The sequence below is a fragment of the Pyrgilauda ruficollis genome, unplaced genomic scaffold (assembly GCF_017590135.1).
Source record: "Pyrgilauda ruficollis isolate IOZ18807 unplaced genomic scaffold, ASM1759013v1 scaffold25, whole genome shotgun sequence".
In the NCBI taxonomy this organism is placed as follows: Eukaryota; Metazoa; Chordata; class Aves; order Passeriformes; family Passeridae; genus Pyrgilauda; species Pyrgilauda ruficollis.
The window spans coordinates 17,983,511-18,009,497 of NW_024523822.1; the positions used below are offsets into that span (position 1 = coordinate 17,983,511).

The window sequence follows — 25,987 nt, forward strand, 5'->3', positions numbered from 1 at the left end:
CAACTTTGATCACAGAAACAGCTCAGGTTTTGTCAAAAATAAAGCAATCCCTTACATGGTTCACTGGGGTTCACTCCTGTAAAGTAGAGAAGCAGAAATTAGGATTAGGGAAAGGTGGAGCAAAGCAGAGTCATAATTTTAATATTCATCATGTAAGAGGTTTTCAAAATGTTTTTTGGCCGAACTGTACTTCTTTTATTAGGCTCGAAGACAGACAGTTAGGGCACTCCAAGGAAGTGTACAGGGTGACTTGTTACCATTGGTCAAGGCAGACTCTTATCCATGTTTCAGGATGCCTCTCCCTCTATCCCTGACTGCACTTAAAAGGGTGGAGGTGGTAGCAGCAATAACATGAAAATGGGGCCCAACGTACTCCTAAAAAAGTCCAGTATTTCCCTTAAAGGATTTAGTCTTTGCACATTTAGTCTATTAAAATAAGTAGAGCTTGCTGTTGAAAAAAATTTTGAATAAGAAATATGTCTTAACAACAGCTTTCTCTTGTTTAAAAGGCTTTGTGATCTTGTACCATACTGCGTTTCCAGAGACTTGTGTCTGGGGGGTGCAACCCTCTAACTGCAGATCCGAGTCACAGCATAACTACAAAGACTTAGGAAACCACTCAAACATACCTTATATGACAGTGCAAATGAGACTGAGAAAACATCTGCATTTTGTGCTTATTTCCATAGCTGGCGTAGCTTTCATGAGACAAGTAATCCTGTTTTATCGTGGTAACTTCTGTTCCAACCAGAGGCATGTTTCATTTGCCTTCTCAACTGCTTTTCCCCAATTTATGAGGAGTCACTTCAGTGGGCTCCTACTCACATTCCCTCTGAGCAAGAGCCTGGGTCAGACTGTTTGCAGTCCTAACACTAACAAGATGCAATTGTTCCCCACCTCCAAAAAAAGATTAAAAGTCATCACTCAGGCAATATGACTAGAAAAAAACCCAGTATTTTCTAAGCCATAAGTTAGAGCTGAAGGTCTCAGATCATTGTGAGCATTGGTGATCTCCTTTGGGGCAGCAATCACTTCTGTGCTGTGGGCAAGTACAGATTCATGAGCACAAGGCTCCCTGTGAGCCTGGGTTCTGTTGGAAGCCAGGGCTCATTTCCCTTGGAGATATGATGAAGCAATAGCTCTATCTGGGATGTTCTACTGTGACAATGAGCCAAGTTCTGGATGTTCCTGCAGAACAGTCTTTGCTTACAGTAATCAGGAGCTCAAGGCTGATAAGGTCACCACCTTGGAAACAACGAGACAACCAACTCTGTGGTTCACATTGTTTGAACATTTATTGCAATTCAGTGTCAAAAATGTTTTACAAAAATACTGTCTGCACAGAACAGCTATAAAAATCAGTTGAACATGCAAGGAAAGAGGAAAAAAGTGTGCAAATTTATAATGGAAGAATTTTAACCACACAATAATATTAAACAGAAATCTTATGTAAGGGATGCCTTTCACTTCGTATCATCTCTAGTTAAAACTTCAAGGAAAAATAGAACACACGCTTTCGTCCATATATAAGTATTTATAATAACTGTAGATTAGTTCCTAAAGATGAGCACATTTGCTATTTCAAATTATTCTCTTGGTAGCTGACATGTTAGCATTCTGTGCAGCACAGGATGGCTAAAGAAAGGCAAATTCCACCCTCAGTTGCCCTCCCAGGAGGAGAAGCAGCAACACTTGGTCAATAGAGAGGGAATTTCTCTGGTGTCAAGAGTATCTGTATACTTGAGACAGCATGTGTCAAGGACAAGATGGATTTGTTCTCCTAGGGCCAGATCCTGCAAAGCTGATTTGCTACCAAAATCACTGGAGGAAGACACTGGGTAGAATTTAGGCGCTGGTAAAGACTCAGAGCCCAGCAGCCACAGACTGACAGCTGTGTGGAATGGCTGACCACAGCTTCAGAGCCTGGAACCAGCATCACTACAAGCAAAGAGCTGAGAAAGCAGCACAAGCAGAACAGAGTCCCAAACCTTGAAGGAGGGAGTGAGTCTATACCAGCCTGATCAGCCATCAGCTCCACAGGGCCTGTGCTTGTGCAAACAAGCCAGCTACAAAGAGGGGCATCTTAATTTAAAGCTATGTCTTTTTGGCAAGGTGCTGATCTACAGGGAAGATGTGCAACACGTTTGTAAGGACAGCTGCAGAGGACAACGCTGGTTTGCTGTACCAAGCAGGAAATCAGTGTGAAAAGCACATCTGATTTGTTTGCCACACAACAGGATTTGAAATGTTCCTGCTCTAAATGAAATTCTAGCAACTAAGAGCCAAGGAATTTTCTGGGCAAGAAAAGCTGGTTTAGTACCTGTGTATGTTTTCTAGAAGGTGACAGCTTCCCAAAAGTAATTGAAGTCAAACAGAAATGGGAATACAAACAGTTTAAAACCTGGGGCAATGAAAAACAATATAAAATATATTCCCATATACAGAAAGTGGCAGGGTGCAATTAAATGTTTACATACAAAGCAATGTCTTCAGAGCAATACACATTTTCCTAATCACTTTACATAATTAAGGATCTAGCAACTCCCACAGTCAAAAAAAAAAAGAAACCCAAATAACGTAAGAGGAGGTACACACGCTTTATGATCAAACTTCAGCATACCATTGTTAGTATAAATGGCTTAAGGTATGTACAGCTGAAATCGTGCCTCTTGAAATGGCCACCACATCAAACACTGGCCTCTTCTAGAAAGCTGAAACAGATCTCCAGGATCTCTCCCTTCCTAAGCCTCCTCGCCTGCATGGATCTATTTTTCCTCCTCACAGCACCATGTTCTATGCTGTTGCACTAGTTAAATACATCCTCTAAAGACAAGGAGATTTCCCTGGATATGTTGGAAAGAGAAAACCCCAAAGAGAGGAAAAACTCTCCTAGTATAAGAATTGATGCGCATCTAATGGAAATGCATCAACTAGCTGGAAAGTGAAATGTCATTTGAAACAAACATTCCATTTACAAAATACAAGCAGAAGTCTATTTTTCCCTTCACAACAGCTTTGCCACAATTGTCTTAAAATAAAGAAGTCCTTTTTGCCTGAGAACAGCCTTAAACCATCCCACCTGGAAGCTCCTGATATCACTGTCAGTTTTGTTACTCTGCCACCCTCAGCCAAGCAGATGCCTTTGCACCCCTGAAATACTGATTGCTTTGTTTGTAAATGAGTAAGGTATTTTGATGCAACAGCATTTTGTTTTAAATACAAACCAAGAGTATTGAATTCACTACAACATCTCCCTGTACCAGCCACTCAAGAAACAATGGGTCCCCAAAGAGACCAAGGCCATCTTTGACAATTGCTGCAGCAGGAGGGTAATGACTGAGGCAGTAACTGAATAAGGCTTATTCTTTCTTTTTGTTTAGTCTGTTTTGTTCTGTACAGTAGTTGCTTGGTTTGCTGCTAGTTTGGACACTGACAGCAATTTCCCAAGACCTCACACAAGCAACAGACAAGTGTCTATGTATAACAAATCATCTTCAGCACTTTGACCCTTACAGTGCTAAGAAAAAAAATACACTGTAATTGAAGTAAATTTTATAAATAGGAGCCTCAGTTGCACATTAAATCTGTTGTCAGTATGATCCATGGTCTCTGGGTAGAGGAGGCCAGTGGGTTGATAGAGGGTTGATAGAGGCAATGGCTGGAGCCAAGACACTCCCAAATCACAGCTCAGTGTTAAGAATTTCCATCTTCTTACACAGGGAATGCAGTAGGCCAGATTCAAATCTGAGCTTAAAATTCACTCAGTGTCACAATCTCACACAGGGTAAGTGCTAAGTACAGATGCAGAGCAGGCAGAATGCTGCAGCATTTCATGCCAGAATACTGTTGCCTCCCCATCACAACAGGTTGGCTCACCATGGGTGGCAGAGGCAAAACTACAAAACAAAGCAACCCCAGGTCAGAGCCAGAAACAAGAGATGCCAAGGGGATAGGTCTTCTCACTGCTGGAAAAAGGAGCTACAGGACTTTCCAAATTCAGTGGCAATGCTTCACTCACTTCACTTGCAAGTTTCACTCCTTAATGTCCTCACTCATGAAGCCAGATTTCAGCTTTGTCTACCCGCTGCCATCAACGCATGAAGGAAAACAGAAACTGGCCTCTTTTACTCACAAACATCCTCCAAACAAGCACAAGAAGTGTGTTTTTCCAAGGTAGGAGTTTTTAAATCACTTTCAGGTGACATGAGTATGATCAGGAGGCTTATGCTTTCCACCAGCAGTCAAACTGATGAATGGGGCATCAACACCAAGATAAAGCTTGTTATCCTGCATGTGTTTTCCCCTCATCTCTGGAGAGTGACAAGCTCTGGGCCATGGCTAAGGGTGGTGCAGGCTCACAGAACTCTCTGGAAGAGCAAAAACTCAGGATTTGCTGTTAGGTGGCTGGAGAAGGGCAGTTCTCGACAGCATTTTCTGCATTTTCTTCCCCTCTTCCCACTGCTCCATCTAGAGGCAGCTTTTCTCCCTTTTCACATCTCTTCCAAGAATATGCAAAGTGATTTAGTTTGCAAAAATGCAAATACTGTCATTTTAAAATACAAACAGCTGCAGAAAAGTGTTTGAAGTCAGTTATAAAAATGTAAAAAAAGGAACAGCATATTTAACAATAATTAACTCAAGTAGTTCTTCCTGAATTGTCCTGAGTACTCCTTTTCCTCAAAATTTTTGTACATAGTCACACACAACCCACTAAATATTTACCCTTACGAGGTATCCTGCTTTCATCATACACAGAGAAAGTGCTATACAGGAAATCTACTAGCAAACAGCAAAAACTTTCCACTGCATGTTTTCAGACTGCTGTGTATGAGCTGGATTCTTCAAGCTCCACTGTAGAGAAAAGTGAAGCATTGCATGCAACAGAGGAGACAGTGAGCCAGATCACAGCCATGGTGAAATGGCCACTTACTCTGTAGCACTGAAAATTTAGCTCTGGGTTAGGGTCAGAAGATCCCATAAAGCAGCTCAGCACTGGAAGCAGAAAGTACTAGGGTCTTTGGGTCTTTGCCCCTGGCATGGAGAAAGAACCAAAGATATCAGTATGTTGGAAATCCCTTGCTTACCCAAGTGCTGACTGCTAAATACTAATCACTCCCTAAGCTCCAGGGCTCTGAAACAAAACATTTGCTGCCAGTCTTCCAGTGAATAAAAACCGTATTATTTAATGAGATTCAATGGCCCAGTTCCCCATATATTTTACCAGCTCCAAGATGACTGAACTCACTTGACAGCAGTGGGAATACAGAGCAGTGTATATGTTGGAAAACATGGGCTTGAAAAAACAGATTCTAACCTCACTTAGGATTTCAACTAGTGCAATTAACCTAATGAAGCAGATAAGAATTTACCTTGTGAGATTAAATCCAGTCCTTTGTTTCCCTATCATAGAACTTCCTCCCTTATAGATAATGCTCATGCTTTTGTCTTCTCTTTTCACATTTACATGGTCTTTCATAAAACCAACAAATTAAAAGAGGATGGAGTAAATTCTTAGGTATTCATATGGTGCCTATCATCTAGGCATTCAAGCACTGAGTAGAGCAAGAAAACTAATGTAAAGAGGTAAGCATTAATACAAGAAAAGATGCTTACTATCACAAACATTTCCCTTTAAATCATTGTACAAAATACAAAAGTTCACATTGTACACTGGATTTTTGTTTGAAAGGTACTCAATCTATTGGAGGTAGAAAGTGGTATGCTGCGATTCTGTCTCGCAAGTAGGCTAGATTTCTATCCTAAGTACTTCAGAATGTGTCCTTTTAAAAACACAAAAGTATTATTAAACTTGTCACAGGGATATTTTTCATAAATATTTCTAAAATGTCATACTTATAAATATGTATGCTAAATAAAACCAGATGGAGGAACAGTTCAACAGTCCTAGCCTCATATTGCTTTCTCTCTATTAGAAACAAACCAAAAGAGTTCTCAAATGGATGTGGGGCAAATTCATTTTTAACTTCTAAAAACAAAAAATGAAGGTCTTTTTGCCCTGTATCTTGTACTCTGATGATAAAAAAGGGACTCTGTACAACATGCTGTATTTATACACCATTCTTATGGAAGTCTGTATTCCTTAAGTGCTGCTTGTCAGTGAGCAACTTCACCTTTCTTCTCAGAGATCCTCTTGTTCCTTGACTCAGGAGCTTCAAGCAAACATGAATATTTACACTATTTACAAATGGAGTGTCCAAGCTCTGTGACAGTGTCCTGTAGCAATTGCATAAGCTGCGCTGACCCAAGTTCAGAACCTGAACAAGTTGATAAACTCTTGTGGTGAAAGAGAGGTGGAGCAAGTCTCTGGGTTGTTGGCTGTGCAGGGGTGATCAGTACCCTGGGAAAGGAGAAAACAATTCTATTTAGAGAGGTTGCAGAAAGGCTGCCAAAGCATCAGCCAGCTTAGCACTGCCCCTCTGCCAGACATCCCACATGCAAGTAGGTAGAGCAGAGTCCAGAATAATAGACAGTTCAGAACTGGGCTTAATATCTTAGGGGCAAGTCATTGAAAAAAGAAGCAGCAAGGATCCAATTAATTCTGTTCCACTCTTCTGAGGGAAGAGAGGCTAGAGCCTACCAGCACCTACTGGAGTTTAACTCCAGAGACATGCCTTGCATATCACCACAGTGGTCAGCAGATTTTTGTCCTGAGCTGTTTTGCAGCCATCAGCTTTCATTCCAGCTGATTCTGTTGCCAAGACCTCCACTTGCATATAATGGGTAGAGGAAGCTGCTGGCAGTGCTAAAATGGTTTCTTGCAGGCAGCCCTAAAACGTGCCCATTTTCCAAGCCTCTGGTCCCAATGGACACTACTCATATTCAAGATAAAGCTGGGATTGCTAAAGCACAGAGAAGAAAGGGCCTTAATAGCTGAGGGAGAATTAAGATATAGGAATTCACTAGGCTATGCAGGCAAAGGAACTGCAACACCCTAAGCCAGCTGCAATCAGAGGAAGCACTGGATGCCCCATGACTCCTGCCCCCATCAAGTCTGTCCCACCAGCACCTCATACCTTCCAGGAAAGGATGTGGCAGTGCCTGCACAGTTGCAGTGTGTCACCATACTGCTCCTTCCGTGGGTAACACCTTATGAGCTTGAAGTACATTTTTTTCCAATCCAGCTGTCCTTTGTCAGATAAGATCAGACGTTTGCGAATCTTAAAGATACACACAATTATAGCAGGTCAAAAAACTGGTTTGTTCTGTTCAGCTCATGATGTTCTCTCCCTCGCATGTCAACCTTGCCAGTGCCATAGCAGTTCCCTTGCAACACTGAGAAAGCTCTTACTTTGAAGACTTCTCAGCTTCTTTGAGCTAAGAAGCTCTTACTTTCTACTTATAGCTGAAAAAGCTATAAGCATTTTCCTGATGGGAACAGCCTCACTCAATACCATTATGAGGGTCTGTTCTGCCTTCATCAACCTCACTGTAGGCAGCCTGAAACCCTGGGACCTATCTCATACTACTTTGACCACTGTTTCTGGTGGGCAGCACAGCAAGTAGAGTTGCATTTAACAGCTGTAAAAGTTGAGGTATTTTTCTCTAGAGACAGTGATTTATCATATTAGCTTGGGAGACACCCATTTCTCTTTTAGGGTTCATTAGTCGCAGAGACTGGATTTGAATTCACTTAATAAAAGAAATAACTCCTCCAGAGTCACTTCCAAAGTCAGACTGAGTGAGTGAATAAAGCCAGGTCAGCAGAGAAATCTGGCACACGGTTCCTGAAGTGCAGAGGTCTAGTATAAACACCCCAGACATTCACCCATAAACAGAGAGTGTTTTTTGTTTGTTTGCTTTTAAGTTTAGATGATCCCAGATGATTCCCAGCCTACCAGAGATGTTTACACAGGTATGAAGTGGGCAGCAGCAGGGCTGTTTTCCACATATCATCCCATCACTCACAGAACAGCTCAGAGGGGATGTCTTGCTCTAAAGGGCAAGGGAGTACAGCTCATGGACCACATCCACAAAGATCCTCCGCAAGGGTGTCAGTCCCCGGGACATCAGGGTGATTGCAGGAGCTTGCCTACACGTTTTCCCTGCACACGTGGGGCAAGGAGCAACTGCAAGTCATGCAGTTGTTCCCACCTGGATTAGGATTGAAATTCAGTGTATGATTAATTCCTCAAGCTCCTATTTCAGGAATCATTGCTGTGGCATGTAAAACCCTCTATATAAATCATCTTCACAGCCATTCTCATGCCAGCTTATATTATCAGCTTGCTGCACAGTCCTCATATCCATGAGACAGCCAAGTAAGAGAACATGCAGGGCAGACACTCTTTCTGGGGAGGGGTACACCAAAAACTGATGTCAGTTTGCACCTCTCCTCATACCTGTCTGTCCGTGAAGTGGTACTGGCACAGTTTCTTCCACAGCAGCCTGTCTTCACTGAGCACTTGGAGGTCAGGAGCCACCTGACCCAGGCTAACCAGGTCCCTCCCATCGCTCAGTCGCTGCATGATGTTCAGTTGTAAACACAATGGCAGGTCGGTCAGAGTGGTTCCTTTAAAGGCAGGCTGGAAGAGACAGACAGAACTGAGCTCCCAGGAAGCTGAAAACCTAAGAAATCCTAGCTTGTAGCATAGCTATTGCTTTTTTAAAACTTCTTCACGCAGAGAACAAAGCAGCAGTTCTCTCTTCTAAGTAAAGGAGACATTTTACATGGAAATATTGGATCTTCTGCCCCATAACTGTTTGAGATAACCTCTAGGGAGAGGACATGTAACTGTAGTACAATAATTAGGAGAGTTGCAGTTCAAGCCTCCTTCTCTCCTTTTTGTCCACTCCACATCCATACTTGTGAGGCTCTGCTCCCTGAAGTATCACCATCAGCTTTCACCACAGCAGGACATTGGCTGTATCGTGCTATCAGCTACAGTCCGTCCAGGTCTCTCCACCATGAGGCAGATGGGCATTACTTCTCAAGTTCAGTTCTGGTTACACACACTGCTGGGAATCTCATGCTCTCCTGACATGTGTTTTAGCTTATAGCATCACAGGATCTTGCTGCAACCACGGCAGTGGCTGGTGAGCACTCACAGCATGGGTTCCCAGGTCACTGCTGGCAGGGCCAGCTTTTCCTCTGGGAACACTTGAAGGATCTGCCCCTTTCCCACAGGCTGCAGCCCTGGTTTTCCAAGCTGTTCAGCCACACAAAAGCAGATCCTAGCCTAAAGAGACAAAAGGCACCCCCATCCACCTTTGCTGAGCCTCCACAGGATCCAGGATTATTTCGCAAGTCCACCTGGGGTACAGCTCCAGGACAAACTGACCACAGGAGAGCTGCATGTCCTACACTCAGGGGAAATCTAAGCTATACACAGGAGCAAGGCATCAGCAAGGACCACAACCTGGGCACCAGCTGCAGCATCAAAACCAGCCCCAGCCTTATTAAGGCAAACAGCAGCTTCTAGGATTGGGCTCCAACAAAGAAACAATGTTAGACAGATGTGCCAAGTTCATCCTCTACCCTGCACAGAGATGCTGCTATTTTAAGTTGCAGAGTCACAGCACCCGCCTCATCTTTGGCAGAGCTATTAACTGTTTCAACAAGCAGCACACAGCCCACCAGCAGCAGGGAAACACTGCATGAGACTGCTTTTAATCATGTGGTCCCATCCCCAGCCATCCCACAGCATGGGAGACTCCAAGGAACAATGAGTACATCTGCACAGCAGCAGCTCCTGCCTTCCCTCAGTGCCGGCCTGCCCAGAACCTGCAAGGACCTGAGCTTCTCAACCAAAACATCCATTTCTACATCACCACCTGCCAGGCAAACCTGACACAATCACTCCAGGAGGAGTGAACTGTCTCTACAGTGTCTGGAGGACATTGCTTTCCATGACAGCCTGGCACCTTTTTTGGGGGAGGGCAAACACACTGGATCCCTGGATCATGTCCCACTGCTCTTCCTTGCCAGGCTGTATTTTGCATTCTTCTGAGCTATGTCTACATATAAGCTTTGCTAGGGAAAAACAGGCAAGACTAAGCTCAGAGACTCTTGGGTCAAAAAAAAAATCCCAAACAAAGCTTACACTTGTATATCTTTTTCTGAAAAAAAACAAAACTTGTGTAACTCAAGCAAATCTTTACAGGTTTTCTGAATCAGGCCAAAAGCTTATCTGCTACTAGCTTTCCCTCAGTACTCTTTTCAAGCATTACTTTTTTTTGCAGACACAACACAGATTAGACCACAACAGATCAGTAAACTGTCATTTTCTGGGCAGAAGTTTGTCTTTTTTATAAAGCAGCTATAGCACATACAACACTTTTCAAGGTTGGTTTTCGGTTTTCTGGTTTTTCTTTTAATGATTTAGTCTTGTTGCATGACATCTTCCCCTTTAGAAACACCACAAGTTCACTGCACCGTAAGTAACTGGCTGCACAGAGCTGAGCTTCTTCCTTTCTCTGAATTCATCTGGTTTTGTTCCAGCTTGAACTGAAGTTATCTTCAGTGGTATGAATTTTTTTTGCATGCTCTACATGTATTTTATTTACTTTAGAAAAAGTCTGCAAACCTACACAAGTATGTGTAAAAGGCAGTTCCTTTCACAAGCAATATTTTGATGTACTTTTGTCTGAATAGACAGAGTTCTTCAAGACTACAAGGAGAACACCAACACAGATATCAGCATGGGGGAAAACTTCAGCATTTCAGTGGAGTAAGTATCCACTGGAGACAGAAAAAAAAAAGTATATATAGTCCTGGGCAACTTATTGTTTGTATCCCTGCTTGAGCAGAGGGGTTTGACCAGATGAGCTCCAGAAGTCTAGTCCACCATCAAACCTGCTGTGATCGTGTGACATGAAACAAGTTCAGATTTGATTCCCATGTAAAGTCAGTCTAGAAATTTATCATCTAACACATCCTTCCCATCCCCACAGATGCTGTTGAAAAAACAGATGTTGTAAAAGCAGGACTCATCCAGCTGGAACAGGTAACTCCAGACTACTGGAAGAATCATTGGTATTTTCAGCCAGGAAGCATGAAGTTATGCAGCTATTTGAAAATTTGCATTTAATTTACAGATTAAACAAATCTAAAAACCTCAGCTGTCTGACAAACAAGTTTAGAAGGCAATTGCTCAATTTGAGAAAGCCTGAGTTGACTTTTCACACTGAGGTCTGGCCTCTGAGGACTGACAAGGGGGAGATGGTTTTTTGTCCAGCTCTGTTCACAAAGCACTTCACAGCCATTACGGAGTCAAGCCACAGTCTGTGACCAGTAACCTCAAGCATGATCCTGGGTTGTGTACATTGAGTTTGAATTAAGGGAGTCAAGTGATGCCAGGAAAGCATCCAGTTATTCTGGCAACTCCAGGTCCTTCTAAGTCTGTGCTTGCACTGTGGAGTGTGGGAAGCAGTCACCCAAATGAGAGCCGTTGACAAAAAAAGGGTTCGTTATGGAGACGACATTTTTAGCTTTCAGGATTTGTGCTTACCCTGGTGATCTGAATGTTGTTCAGTTGCTGCTGCCAGTGAAGAATGCTCTCCATCCTGTGCACCCACATGTTGATGTTTCCAACCAGGACAGACTTGCCGACCCGTTGAACTAATGTGCAGAGGGATGTGTAGAGGGTCTGCAGCAATTCCCTTATTAGCCTGATGTTCTGCTGATCTTCAAGGACTTTGGAAGAACAGGAAAGGTTAAAAATGGGAATTGTCAAAATCCTTCTCTGAATATACATGTTTTTCAGGCAAGTTATTTGCTGTAATTTCACAGGCCAAGAGAGCCAGCCTGTGCTTTTCTTTTCAGATGAAAGCACTTAAATGTTAGCCAGTCACAGCAGGTTAGACAGCAGATGGAAAGAGAGCCTCCCAGGATAAGCAGATGAGATCTGCTGCACTTCCCATTTCCAGCCACTGGCAACCAGCCAGTTTTCCCCCCTGATACTGTGCAAGAACTTATCTATGTGCACCTCTTCCCCAGCGAATGCACATTTCTCATTATGTATAATAACAGGCTGCTGTCAATGCCCAGGCTTCAGGAACAGCTAAACATCCACAAGCTAAGTGCCACATCTCAACCACAATTCATTCTCCTGAACAGGTGAAGACACCCGTCCAGAGCAGTGGGAGCAGTAGGTACAGCACAATGCCAACAAGGCAGCAGCAGGACTGCAGATATGCCTGGCCGAGGGCATGAGCAGCCAGATCTTCTGCAATCAGAAATAGGACTCAGTAGGATGCAGAAGGGGTGGTAGTGAGCAAAGCTGGGAAAGGAGGAGTCACCTCTCAGATACCTACCAGACTACAGAAATTTCTTCCCCTCCCACCCAAGTCCTTCATTGAGGGAAAAGAAAGCAGAACTGCACTACAAAAATAAACAGTGGAGCCCCTCTTCACCCATTTTGCATTGCCTGACTATTGTTAAGGACGTGGTTCACCAAAGTACATCAGATTAAATCAGACTCCCCCTCACCATTTCCATTTCTTACCTTTCTGAACCACTTTTTCCAAAATGTTCATGTAGTTTTTCTGGGCAATGCCACTCAGTGACGTCAACTGAGACTTTGCTATCAGCTCCAACAGCTGTGGATAAAAATAGAAGTTGCAAGCCTTAGAGCACAGAGATACCTTTCTAATCTTGACTCCTAGTCACATGACACAGCAAAACAGTCCAGAGACTTGTTTGCTGCTTGAAAATAAAAAGGAGACAGAACAACAGAGCAAAGTAATGCAAAAGGGAAGGAGAGCAAAGGCCAAATAACTAAACTCAAAAGAGGTGGGGGAAAAAAGGCATTTTAATTATCTTCACTGTGGGGGGAGAGGGAACTTGATTTCATGGTTCAGAGATGCAGAGAAACCACAGCGGTGCTTGGACTGACAGCCGCTATTCACACCAGGGAACAGGGAACGGCCAGCGTCACCAAAAAACACCGGGGCATAAACAAGCAGTGTCATAAGGGAACACGAGCAAATGCCTGTGTGGATGGGGATATTATTGATGGACCATTAATGAGAATCAGACTCCACAATTTACGTCAACTCCTGGGTTGCATGGGTTTTGTCAGAGCGCTGTCGCCACGACAGAAAGGTTAAGTACTGTAGGAAGAACAAAAATCCTCCCCACAACAGACCCCTTCTCTCCCAAAGTTTCCTTCCCTGTTTGGCTCTAATAACTACAATAACAAACCACCTTTCCCTGTCTGCCCTGTTACTTTATTTTAACCTCCCCTAATGAAAATCTTGCTTTCACTTTCAATTAGTATTTACTTCCCATCATTGACCTCCTGACTCTTGAGCAAGCTGAGCAGTGAATTTGGGCTGCAGTCGTTAACGGAAGCATTTCCCACAGGGAAGGACGCTCTCTCTTCCCCATCTCTGTGCCACAAGAACAGCTGGGGAAATTTCCTATGGAACATGCTCTGCAGAACATGTGGCCTGTGATCTTACAAGCCTTTCTCCCTTCCCCCAACATTATATAAATGCACAGACTGCCCACGTGTCAGTCCATTTGTTTTGGATGTACGCAGACTTCTGTATTAATTTAGTAGGAAAGGAAAAACCTTTTATGCTACAAATCAATCAACACATTGCCACATGACCAGCTTATTAATCCTTTATCATCTGCAGCTCCAGTATCCCATTGCCGGCACCACAGAGAGACCAGAGAAGGTGCAACTACTTGTGTCAAGTAACTAAGATGGCTTTTGACTAGACTTGATAAGTCATGAGCTGAACTGTTTGCCCTGCTATAAGAATGACAGGAATGTATCCAAAAAGTCACCGGCAGCTTGCCATGAAGCGGGGGCTGAGGGAGAGGTATTACTGCAGCCTGCTCTGCTCATCTGGGGCACTGGCATGTGACTGCCACTTAGGAGCAGTGAAGTTGCCTCGAGTGACCAATCTCTTCTTCTGTTTAATATCCAGGCCAACACCACCATCAGATGGCTTTGAGTTTACATTCTATTAATATCTTGCACTTCACATGACCAAAAAAAAAAAAAAAAAAAAAAAACCCAAGATGAAAAAAGACCTGCACTAACTCCTGTCAAAGGCAGGCTGCTTGTTTCCTTGGCTTGTTTGGAGGAAACAGGAGATGTGGGAGAGTTGGGTAATATTTGGTGCACAAGCATCAGTGGATTTTCTGGCTGTATCAGCTAAATGAGACCCCAATAACTAAACACAAGGCAGCTTGCAAGACATTTGAAAAGCTTATAGAAGATCTTTATTTTTTGAAATACTGGACAAATAAGTGGGAAAAAAAACCCCAACCAATGTCCCACAGTAGTCTGTAATACTCTGTTACCCTAAACTGTTTAGCCTTCATACCTTTGATTATAGTGATCAATTTGCCAGACTCCATCTGTACACTGGCCACACATGCACCCAGATCAGCTTGTCTGTGCACAAACAACTGCTGTCTCCAGATTGCACTGCTCTGGAGCTGGCACAGAGACAGCTTCCTCCAGGCTGGGTGTTAGCAATACTGTGCCCATTACTAAAAACACCAAAGTGCATGCAACAATAAGCATCATGTAATGTAATACCAGAGGAGTTGGACACCAGGGCCATTCTTTTAGAAGAATGAGGATAAAAATCTCAGTTCCTTGCAGAACACTAAATTGGTACAAAATTAATTTAGTCAAAGGAACAGATTCCAATTTGCCCTGTCTGTGTTTACCAAGGTTCAATTTATGTTCAGTGAACCAGCTCAGATATCATGTGTCACCTCCCTTCTCCTACAGCAATAAACACAGGATGAAATTCCATATGAAAACTATGTTGTGAATACTTCTAGGGCTACTCCACTCCCCAGGGACCACTGACTGAGCAACTAGCTAGTCCTCCAAATCAAAAGATATTTTATTCTTCTGTGCTCATATAATACACAAAAACCAGGTAAGCAGTACAGTTCATCTGTGCCCCACATGCTCCAGTGCATTGGGGGTCTTTTAGTGTTGGCACAGGCCCCTGGTATGGTCACAAATTGACAAATTGGGGTCTACAGCAGTATATATAAAAAAAAAAAGTTGCCACTTGCATAATACAGACTAAAGCAGGGAGATGAATTCAGATTAATGCTGAGTAGGGTAAAAAGACCAGAGAGTTGCAAGCCTGTGTTATGATGTGGCGGCATTAAGTCCAGCCCACGCTCAGCTGAGAGGGACAGATGGTAGGAGAGAGTGCACAGGGAAAGGTTAAGAGCAATTTTAAAAGGTCTGCTTTTCAAATACACTAAGTAATTGCATTCCAGCTAGTTTTAACTGGAGCTGGGAAGTCTGCAACACCTCTGGAAAACAGGGTATTAAACCCAAATTCACTCTTCCAGCTCCTCAGAATTTGAGAAAGTTGACCTGGTAGCTCCACTAAAAAAATCCTTCCCTATTTTATTTGCTATCAGAGGTTTGCCAGAACTACAGAGAAAAGGCAAGAGATGCAGTAGGTTATCCCAGAGCCTACCCAGCATGACAGTAACCTGCTCACCTCCCCTGAGTGCAGAGGGGCTCCTGCTCAAGCCCACCTGGAGCAGCAGCACAACAAAGTCTCTCAGCTTCAGCAGCAGAGCAGATCCTTCTCCTCCCATAAGCACAAGATAAAAAATAGCAAACAGAACAGTGCCATGTGACAGGGAACTAGGGCCCCTGTTTCAGGGCCATGAAAACACTGCTGTGCACCCATGACTACTGTGTGCAGCATTGCTTAGATCTGCTACAGCCAGATGGCACTTTGACCACAGTCTTGGTTCCAGTCTTGGTTCAACCCAGGGGTGTGCAGGCAATCCACACCCCAAATAACCACTGCTGGGGCTTACAGCACAAAAAGCCAAAAAATCCTCAGCAGTCCTGCTGTGCTGAGCAGGAGAGTACAACCTTGACTCAAAAAGGGAAAGGCCCTGTAGTGATTAAAATCACAAGTCTCAAACTACTGAAGTGTAAATTCCCCACTGAATACCTCAAGCCAGCTGTATGAAAGCTGGACTGCACCATGTGGGGATGCATAAGTTCCTGATGGTTGGGGATGTGACTCCTCACATCTGGACTGCTTTGAAAAAATGAAAAATTAAAAAATCCTCCTCTAGCCCCACCTTGCTGTCACAGCCCTTCACTTTTGGTGGCTGAAATGTCACATTGGCTGTCAGCTGACAGGTGGAGCCAGGGCAAGGCGAGTTATAATGATTTGCAGCACAGGTGCTGACAGATCTCCATGAGACAGCATCCAGCTGATACTCTTTCAGGACAGCATAAATCCAGGACTCCTGGAGCTAACCTCTATTAAAACTTAAGAAGCAAATTTAAGAAACTACTTTAGAAGGCTGCACACAATCTAGATCATGTTATTTTAGAAGCATTGTGCCCAGGCTGCTTAACATGACCTAAGTTTTTATGACCAGAAACAGCACCTTCCCTTGAGACTATACAACCATCGTAGGAGAAATCCTTTTCTGAAGAAGCAGCCTGCAAAGTCTGTCATTTGAACACCGTGTTCCTGAAGGAAAACCAACTTCTGAGCTGCAGGCACCTTTGTCTTTGCTCCCATTAATTATGTCCACAGAATGCTTCCAGTCTTTTCATTAAATTCTCTAAGACCAGAGAAACCAGGGCTGCTTCAGACCAACAACAGTTTGGGTCCTCTGGGTCAATCACACACCTTATTAGCCCTAAAAAGGGAACACTGTCTGTTCTGTAACATGTAAGCAGATGCACTAATTTGAAGGATCAGAAAGGACCAAGTAATGACACCAATACCTGTAACTTGGCACTTCCAGAGCTGTACCAGCAGATCATCAAGTGAAAATTGATGTTAGAGGAAAATTTCTTCTGCTTCACTTACATGGACTTACTGGCTCCAGCTGATGGTATTTGCCCATGAAAAACACCTGCCAAGCTTCTGGCAGCTCATACCTCTACTCCACTTGCAGGAGGTACCCATTTCATCTGTGCACCATTAGAAACTCCAAGAACTTAGCTTGGGTGTATCTAAAGCTGAAATTTCTGTGACAAGAAAGCAAGCACTGAAGACACTTAAGCACTGTTCACTTAAGTTCAGAGAAATTCAGAAAGGTAAGTTCATGTTAAGCCTGAGAGCCTGTTTTGCTACCAGCAAGTGATGCAGCTTATGTCTTAATAGGGCAAACATGGGTGTAGCCAGCAGAACCTCAAACCTGCATCTTTTTCTCTTTCTTCCCCTACAGACATTGTCACATTCTTTCCCAGCCTCCAATTCCAAACTCCCCTCCTTGAAAAGCATTTACTTGATGAATTAAGTAGCATGACATTAGTATCAGGTATCCTGAGCAAGGAGTGGAACTAGAGAGAACAAGGAGAGGAAAGGAAGGGAAAAATGTTTTGCCTGCCAATATTCAAGGCATTTCCATGTGACAGATTGCCCATCCATATGCTTTAAGAGGCCTGCAACTTGCAGAGGACCATAAACATGATCCACATCTAGGCAGAGCTTTTCATGAATAAATCTGGCATATAAGGCATTTTATGAACCACTATCCACTGGAGACTTGGCTGATACAAGCCTTTCATTTTAAGAAGTCAACTTTACAGTTTGATCCACGGTACCAGGTTTAATATCTTCTTTAAACTGCCAAACCACAAGTCAACCTCATTTAGAAACCTTCATACTTCTCAGTAGTACTAGATCTGTAAAACTACTGGGGGAAAGCTATTCTTAAAAGCTCAGAGGAGAGGTAATTTGTAGAAACAAGTACACATGTCACCTTCCATAGCTTTCAAAACTGTTGGTTTTGATAAAAGCATCCCAAATATGCTGTGTATGAAGTCCTCATGAGAAAAAGAGAGAAGGTCAGCCTGAGCTCCCCCATCAGACATCACTGACTTCACTGAAATTTAAGTTTGCTCTTCAAAAAAATTTAGTGGGACTTCTGCTCAACCTTTGCAGTCCCATATGAGACATCTATCACATTGGGCCAAGCAGCAGAGGCCCATCATGTGGCACAGCATGACCTGAGGCCATGCTAAGCAGAGGTCTTTGGAGTTCTTCACTGTCATAAGAAAGTCTGCCAAAGGGATATCTGCAGCACTAAAGTTTTATTTTACATTCCTTCTTTATATTTGACTAAAGGGTTATGGCCTTGGCATGAACTGTTCCTTCTCCAGTAATCCCCCTGAAGATGACACGGCTGTGTGTGTATATATATCTCTCCAATATCAGGAAACACCTCAGCCCTGGTGATCTCTTCTGCACTGGCAGGAAAACAAGTTGTCCCAAGATCAGCAGAGCTAGGACAGCTGGAGTTTACATGACTTGGATCCTGCTTTGCCTCCCCCAGAGTCCCCACTCCCTGCCACCACTCCTGTTGTGGGACATCCAAGTGATTGCCCTTCCTATACAGCCAGTGGGTCATCACCCCCGATGCCTGTACCCTTCCCAGGGTGACAGAAGTTTCCATAGGGGACTTGTCACCTAGACAACCTAGGTGAAAAAATCAAGGTGAGCCTGCTCAGATAATTTCTTCCTTGGACACTTTTCATGACACTTGATTAACAGGGAAAGCAACACCACTGCTGCTTGCTCCAGAACCTAACACCTGAACAGCTGTTGCCTCACCAGTGATCAGCTGCTCACAAGGCATGAAAAGGAGCTGTTCATAAACAGCCTCAAGTTAGTAACTTTTTTTAAACCTTATTGAATTCCAAATCTTGCTAAGCATTCTGAAATTCAAGATCAATTTGCAGATCACATGCAGATAAACATACAAGTATCCACCGCTCTCAGGACAGTAGGTCCCCCAACCACTACCACCTCCTTGGCCACGCCAAGCCCTGACCTATTATGCAAAGCCAGAGCATGGGAAACTTGAAGCTGATGACTCCTTTCTTAACTAATGTTGTCAGGACTAAACAAATGTTTCACCCACTGAAACCACTGCCAGTCACAAAGGATTAAGAGCAACTGTGATCCTGAAGTTAAGATCAATGCCACCAAGAGGTTCAGCCCATCCCCTCATTCCCAAAATGCTCAGCTCTCCTGAATCTCTCCTGTATTACATCAGTGGAGACAAAGCTCCACAGACCTCAGACTGGAGCTTCTGGAGCAAAGAAGTCTCCAATGCCCTGTGGCATCTGCAGACAGCCCATGTTCTTCAGAAGCTGAACTGAAAACTCAGGAATTAGAAGTCAAGCTTTCTGGGTTTCAAAAGTGAATGACATAATTGAAAAGTAGTAGGAATTCTAGGCTAAGGACAGCTCATCTTCCACATGATCACCACTTTGCTCTCTTTCCATTTTAATAAACTAAAGACAAGATTTGGGCATCTATCCACACACAAAACTTCCATGAATTACTTCATGCAGAAAAGCCTAACACACCCACTTGCATGCTCAGACATCTCTTCTTTGCCAGTGCTTCCCATTACCCAACTGGTGCTCAGTTTAGAGCCTCCACCACCATCACATCAAAATAAACCCTGGACTTCGACTCACCCTCACAACGTAGTTGAATCGCCTGGAATCCAGGATAGCACTGGAGAAGTCAAGCCGGTTGAAGGCTTCTCCCAAGGTGCAGTAACCATGGCGCTGAGAAGAAAAAACACTCTGGGTCATGCTTTGGCAGACTTGATTCCAGACAGCATCAGGTAGATCTGACCCAGAGCAACTCAATTTAGCAAGCTGTACCCACAAACCATGGGAGCAGCTCACAACCAGAGCAGGCAGGCCTGGCTCCTGCTGAGTTGCACTTACTGACATCAAGAGTGGGCATGGCCCAATGTAGATCACGGTAGTTTCCCAAGAGAGACCCATGCTCTGCTCATGACCCATGAACTTATGTGTGAGAATGAGCCACACATTCCTGGGGTTCAATATAGAGTGCGAGTTCAGAGCAGTCTCCTACAGCCACTTCTCTCCATGAGTGCAAGCGAGCCATTGTGATAAATTCCAATGATTTTCCATGTTAGGACTCTACTGGGTGAAAGCCAAGAACAGTATTATGGCTTGGCCTGCAAATAGCTGTTTTTTTTAAAATGAGGGAAGCAAACAAGTCATATTTTAAACACACGTACAAAGCCTTGTACATTGAGCCCTGGATCCCTGATAGGGGCTTAAAATCATTACTGAAATTCCAGCCACAAGCCAGATCTTCCACTTATCTCTTAAGAGCTTCTGCTGATTTATATCAGCACAGGATCTTCCACTGCTTGTAAAAATCAGTAGAAAAGAGAACAAAGAACCTGTAGAGGCACTCACCTCTTTTGTGCTTCCCTTGTGAACATAGATCCACTTTTCCTGGTGGAAATCTGTTTGGACAAAGACATTTCACTTAGTTAATCTTCCACCTCAGAGAGCTGTATCTCTGTTCTGCTCTTAACATTCACTGTCTTTTACTACAAATTAACTTATTTTGTTTACACCACCACATTTGAAACCAAATCTAGCAACTTGCAGAGCTGCTTTGTTTCTGTACAGCTTCATTTGAGACTGTAGCCCTAAGCCTCAGAAAAGGCTTCTGTTTCATTGACACACCTCGAGACTGTAAATGTTTAATCTGTGAGCCACAGATATACCATAGCACCTCCTCTTTGGTCCCAGACAGTAAGTGTGGCTGACAGCCAGGTTTTGTTGTTATTGATTTTATTAACTATTTATTACCTTGGTTACAGGCTTGGGATTGTATGTCAAATTTGAAGTTGAGCAAAAATGTCATGAGACACCAGGCATGTAACAGAGCTTTTAGCAGTGAGGTCAGGCTCAGAGGAGCATGCTTATGCTTGCAGCTAACTTGCTAAAAAAGAAAAAACTATGTGGGACCGAAATTTTCCTATTTCTAATTGCCCCTCCCCTCAGAACGGGAGTTGATCCATCCATTCCCCAAAATAACTTCCCAATACCCAGCACATACTGCTAACTCTGTTTGCAGAAGAGCCTGTACTATAAGCAGTTATGCTGCTCAGTCCTTCTCCCACTCCATTTTCACATGGGCTTTTGACCCTACTTTCACCACACACTGGCAATTTAACTGCTAGTATATAAAAAAAGATTCTCCTCCCCACCCTGCTGGACTCCTTTCCATAAAGAAAATATTGAGCTCCTAAAGCAGCCTGTAAATTAATGAACTTGAAGCTACAAAATATACTCCTGCCTGGTACCGTAAGTCCAAGGACAGACCCAGTCTCAGTTACAGGCATGCTGACCCTGCATCAAGCCCTTTTCAGTGGTAGGTCACAGCAGAATCCAGCCAAAAACTGTCATGGTAACATTTGTTTGTTCAGAGAACTGAATACACTGAGGGGCCAACTTCTGGCAAGAGTTTCCAAAATCCTGGGGGATGCACAATGAGTTAATAGCAGTGTGGGAATTGTAACTCATTTCCTCTGGGTATGTTTACATTTGTAGCCTTCACATGTAACTCCAGTACCTATCTTGCAGTCAGCCCAACGCAGGCCGTGCTGTCCCTGCAGGCTCCCCTGGGATCTCCCCCAGGGCCCCATCTGAGACCCCGGCTGCTCGCTGTGCACACAGAAGGATTTCAAGCCTTCTATTGTTTTGAGTGAGCTGAAATCTTATTTCATTTTTCATGCACTCCGCACACAGAGATAGGATCAAAGCTTACATTCAGGCTTGTAGCCTCCAGTAATGTAGATTAGTGCTCAACATGCATATGGAAGGAAGAATAAATTTAGCCTGTTGTGCACAAGGAAGTCTATGGGGGAAAATACTGGAACTGGTTCATCTGAATGTACCATAGGAAAAAATTACTCTCCTGACAAACAAATGACAAAAAATCTGAACACAAGCAGCACCACTCCTCAGAACAGGGATTACTAATGGGGCATAAATCTTCACATTAAACTTCACATATCCAAGTTCTCTACTTAGGTCAAACATGGGCGCATGTTTGACCTAAGTAGAAGGTTCTTCATGCACTGTGCAAAAAACATAGATATGAAGCATTTTCCATTCTTCTGCAGAAACTTTTGTTTAAAAAGAAGTCCAAAAAGATGTCTTACATTGAGTCTTGGCTTTGTTATTCAGCAGATCTTTTTTTCTCTTCTTGGCAGCAACATCATAGTTTATGCTGTTGAAGAGATTCTCTTTGTTGTGATCATCTTTTTTACAAAAGCTGTGAATGACACAAAACAAGGATTCTGTTTATTTCTACATTCTGTTGAACACTATATTTCCTGCAAGGACAAAAAAACAGACAGGTTTTTATTGTGGCCTCCAAAGCTGCCTTCTTGTAGGCTGCCCCTGAGAAATAGAAGTTTTAGCATCCAGTACTGGTATTTTTAAAGAAACCTCTGGTGCCTCAATTCTGGGCTAGCCAAGACACCCATGACAGGAGCAGGTAACAGAGATTACACAGTTCATGCTGGGACACTGCTGAGCAATGTTCTTTTCCACTCTTTAACCTATTTCTATCCTTAGGTAACACCATATCCTCCTAGTGTAGGTAGCAGATTGCTCTGAGCCAGTCAGACTGCTACGGAAGGACATATTTAGACATCCCTGAAGACATATATATAACTACTCAAAATATTTATTAACAAAAGAGTTCCCACAAAATACTATTTCAAGCTTACAGGAAAAGCTTAGCTGAGGTTCAGACTTATCTGATGGTTTTCCAGACCCTGCACAGTAGTGACTACACAAGTCAACAGCTAGGATCTCTTGTCCAAGACTGCCCATTGCCTGCTTCTGCTGGAGCTCTGCTGTAACTGTATTATTAGTGAAGGGATCTATAACCCATTATTTCTTTCAAGGGCAATGAAAGGCTAGCTATAAAGAGGCTGTGCATCAACATCCCCACATACTGCAGACCTGCATATCAGCAGATCCAAGCCACAACTCAAAACTAAGAAGCCCCTGGGCAGCCACAGCACTGCTACAGAGATCCTTGGGGGAGGCAGGGGAGGGCAGCACCACCAGGGCCTCTCAGCAGAGGCCCAGCACACAGCCTGCTGCCCAGAGCTGCAGGGTGCCTCACAGGTGCCAAGGAGAAGACAGGCCATGCATCCAGGAGAACAAAACAGAGCCATACCCATTACTCTAGCAGCTTGCAAGGGATGAAGCATGGCTGCATGGAGGTCTAAACTCAAGGAAGGGTCCCAGACACCTCGCTGCGCCTCTCAGCTACTGTGGCTCAGACAGCCCTGGAGCTCTGACAGGTGCCAAAACATGCTGCTGCTGCTTTCAGCCCTAGGCAAGCTTCCTCTGAGACAGCGAGGAGGACCCTTACACAGCCAGGAAGCTTCCTGTACAGGCCATGTGTTTACACTGCTTAGTCTCAAACAAAACCCAAACATGAGCACCATACCAAACACACCTCTGACAGCTATTCAGCACAGTCTCCTGCAAAGGAATGAAACCTGTGGGACAAGACTTCTTGTTTCACCTGTTCACTGGCTGTCTGCATGGCCACACAACCAGCATATGCAAAAGTCAAGTGACCAAGTCAAAGTTTCAGCGCCAGGAGGGACCCAGATCCCCTATGGCATGATCCAGATGGGTGTTCTGGTTTGGCACCTGCACATGGCCCCAGAGGAAGAAGAAACCTCTCTCAGTTTCAGAACACCATGACCTTCAGCTCCCCCTTCCTACTCCGCATTCCCCTTGCAGGGCATCTGAGCTGTGGAGAAGGTGCCGCTGCCATGGGCTCCACCACAGCACTGCAGAAGGGGAAGAACAGCAGCATTGAAGGTGAAAAATAGTCACAGAAACAACAATTCGGGGAACCAGACACTTCTGCCAGCTGCAGCTTACTCAGAACCACCTAAACCTGAGAGCAGAACATCTCAGCTGCTCATGTACCCCATCCATGCTGCTTCCTGCTGGGGGGACCAAAACCTGAGAACAGAATATGGCGGCAAGGAAGAAGCTGTTTTGGAATATCCAAGCTCATGTTTTATCATGGTTGCACAAAACCAACAGGGGGTCAGGTTAACACGCTCCATGCAGTAGCAGAATCTGAGCCCAAGAGCACAAGATGGATCTGCTTTAAATCTCACATGTCAACAGCACACGCTTGCCTGTTGACTTCCTACTGAATGACTCTGTAATTTGAAACCACCATGACAGCAGCAATGGACAGACTCCAGCATGGGAGGCAGATTATTACCCTGTTTATGTACTGCCAGGTTTCCACACAATTCTCCAGGGCATCCTGACAGGTTGAGCAGTTGGGCACCTGGACCTGGCACTGCAAGGACCTCAGCCTGGGGTCAATATGTCACCTCCTTGCTTGCAAATCGAAAAAGGGATGTATAAACCCATGTTAAACTCAGTATTCCCAATACACTACCATCAGCCAGACATTTTTCTACCTATTTACAAATTACAAACCTAAACTTGATTTTTACTTACAGCTTACATGAAAGAGAGCAGGAGATACCTGCAACATAAGCCTCCTTGCACAGTAACATCTCAGGAGTGGCTCACAGCAAATCCCTCCTTACTCCAAGTCCCTTTGTCATGGGCATTCCTGACCCATCCCTAGGCCCGGTGGCAGCAACCCCAACCCTGGCAGCACACAGCTAGGAGAAGATGGAGCTCTGTGAGGAAAGTTTGGTTTTGACAGGAGCGATCTTGCTGGAGCCCACGACTCCCACGCACTGCAAAGCTTCCTGCCCGCACCATCTTGGGGGTTTGTTGATGTTTTGCAGCCAGATTAGTCAAGCAGCACGTAAGGTACATTACTCATGGCCTGGGGAGGATTTATGGCTTCAGACACATCATCCTTTCGAGCCCGGGAAGCCCCAAGCAAGGTTGTTTTTGAGGGGGGAAGGTGGGCAGCCACCTCCAGGGCCCCTAGGAGACGCCCGGCGATGCTCCCCGGGGGCACAGCCCTCTGGCCGCGGGGCAGGTGAATGTTTCATCTGCTCCTCGATTTTTCGTCACACTCCACAGCCATGAGGACAGCCCGGCCGCCTGGGGAGGAAAAGCCTCCACATAGGGACGTGCGGACCCCAGCCGGGGGTGAGTGACCCCCGTTCGGAGCTTCCTCTACGCCCGGAGGGGCGGCCGAGCCCTTCAGCCGAAAGGGCTGGGGTCACCCACACAACGGCCCCGCTCCGCGGACACCGGGGCGTCCCCTGAGCCGGCCCGGGGCGAGGGGCCCCGTCCGCCCCTCACAGCTCCCCCCCGCCCCGGCACCGCGCCCCCTGGCGGCACCGCCCGGCAGCGGGGCCGGACCGCGCCGCCGCCGCTACCTGCCGATGTCGCCCACGAAGCCGCCGCTCTTCTCGTCCAGGAAGCGCGTCCAGCCGTCGGCCGTCTTCACCCAGCTCTGCCCGGGGGAGCGCCAGTCCTGCCCCAGGAACGGCATGGCGACGGCACGGAGCGGGACCAACACCGGGACTGGGAGCGGAGACGGCGACTGGAGCGGTGCGGGGCAGGGCAGAACCCGGTGCGGGGCAGAGGAGAACAAGGTAGTACCCGGAACGGTGCGGGGCAGAACAGGGCAGTACCCGGAGCGGCGGCTGCAGCGGTGCGGTAGCTGCGGGCGCGCTCCGCGCTATTTATGTGGCGGCGGCGGGCGCGTGTTGCCGGAAGCGCGGGCAGGCCCCGCCCCCCCGCACGTGGCCGTGTTTATCGGGGCAGGCCCCGCCCGCGGGATGGGGGCGGGGCCAGCGGCGCCGCGCGTGCCCGGCTGAGCGCGACCCCGAGCCCCGCGCGCGTGCGCAGTGCCGTGCCGTGGTGCTGCCAGCGCTGACACTTGAGAGCTCTGAGTGCAGAATACAAACAAACGTAAAAACAATGTTTTATGCGTATCTGAATGCCATATATGGCTCCCATATTCGAGTTATTGGTACAAAATATATAAATATTTATGCAGGCATGTTTTCATAGGGTTATAAATATGCTTTAGGTATTTACGTGTTGCAATATTGCACCATATAACAGTATATATTGGTGTAATGTGTACTATATGTATTGCAAAGTTATCTTTATAGAAGCACACGGAATCGAAATGCTGCTCTGCAAAGGGGGTTAACTCAGGCAGATCCATGCCACTGAAAATACCGTCATCCTTTTAATGAGGATCACTT

At 45.0% G+C, this 25,987-nt stretch overlaps 1 protein-coding gene across 1 annotated transcript; it reads right to left on the reverse strand.

Moving 5' to 3' along the window:
* Positions 1-1,276: 1,276 nt before the first annotated feature.
* Positions 1,277-25,481, reverse strand: FBXO32 (F-box protein 32). Its single transcript, XM_041470847.1, has 9 exons — positions 25,148-25,481; positions 21,950-22,062; positions 20,190-20,239; positions 19,428-19,520; positions 12,465-12,558; positions 11,469-11,653; positions 8,361-8,543; positions 7,035-7,178; positions 1,277-6,358 (listed from the first exon to the last, which is right to left on the reverse strand). Exons 1-9 carry the CDS (start codon positions 25,261-25,263, stop codon positions 6,269-6,271), a joined length of 1,068 nt encoding a protein of 355 aa, XP_041326781.1. The 5' UTR covers positions 25,264-25,481; the 3' UTR covers positions 1,277-6,268.
* Between the last annotated feature and the right edge of the window lie 506 nt (positions 25,482-25,987).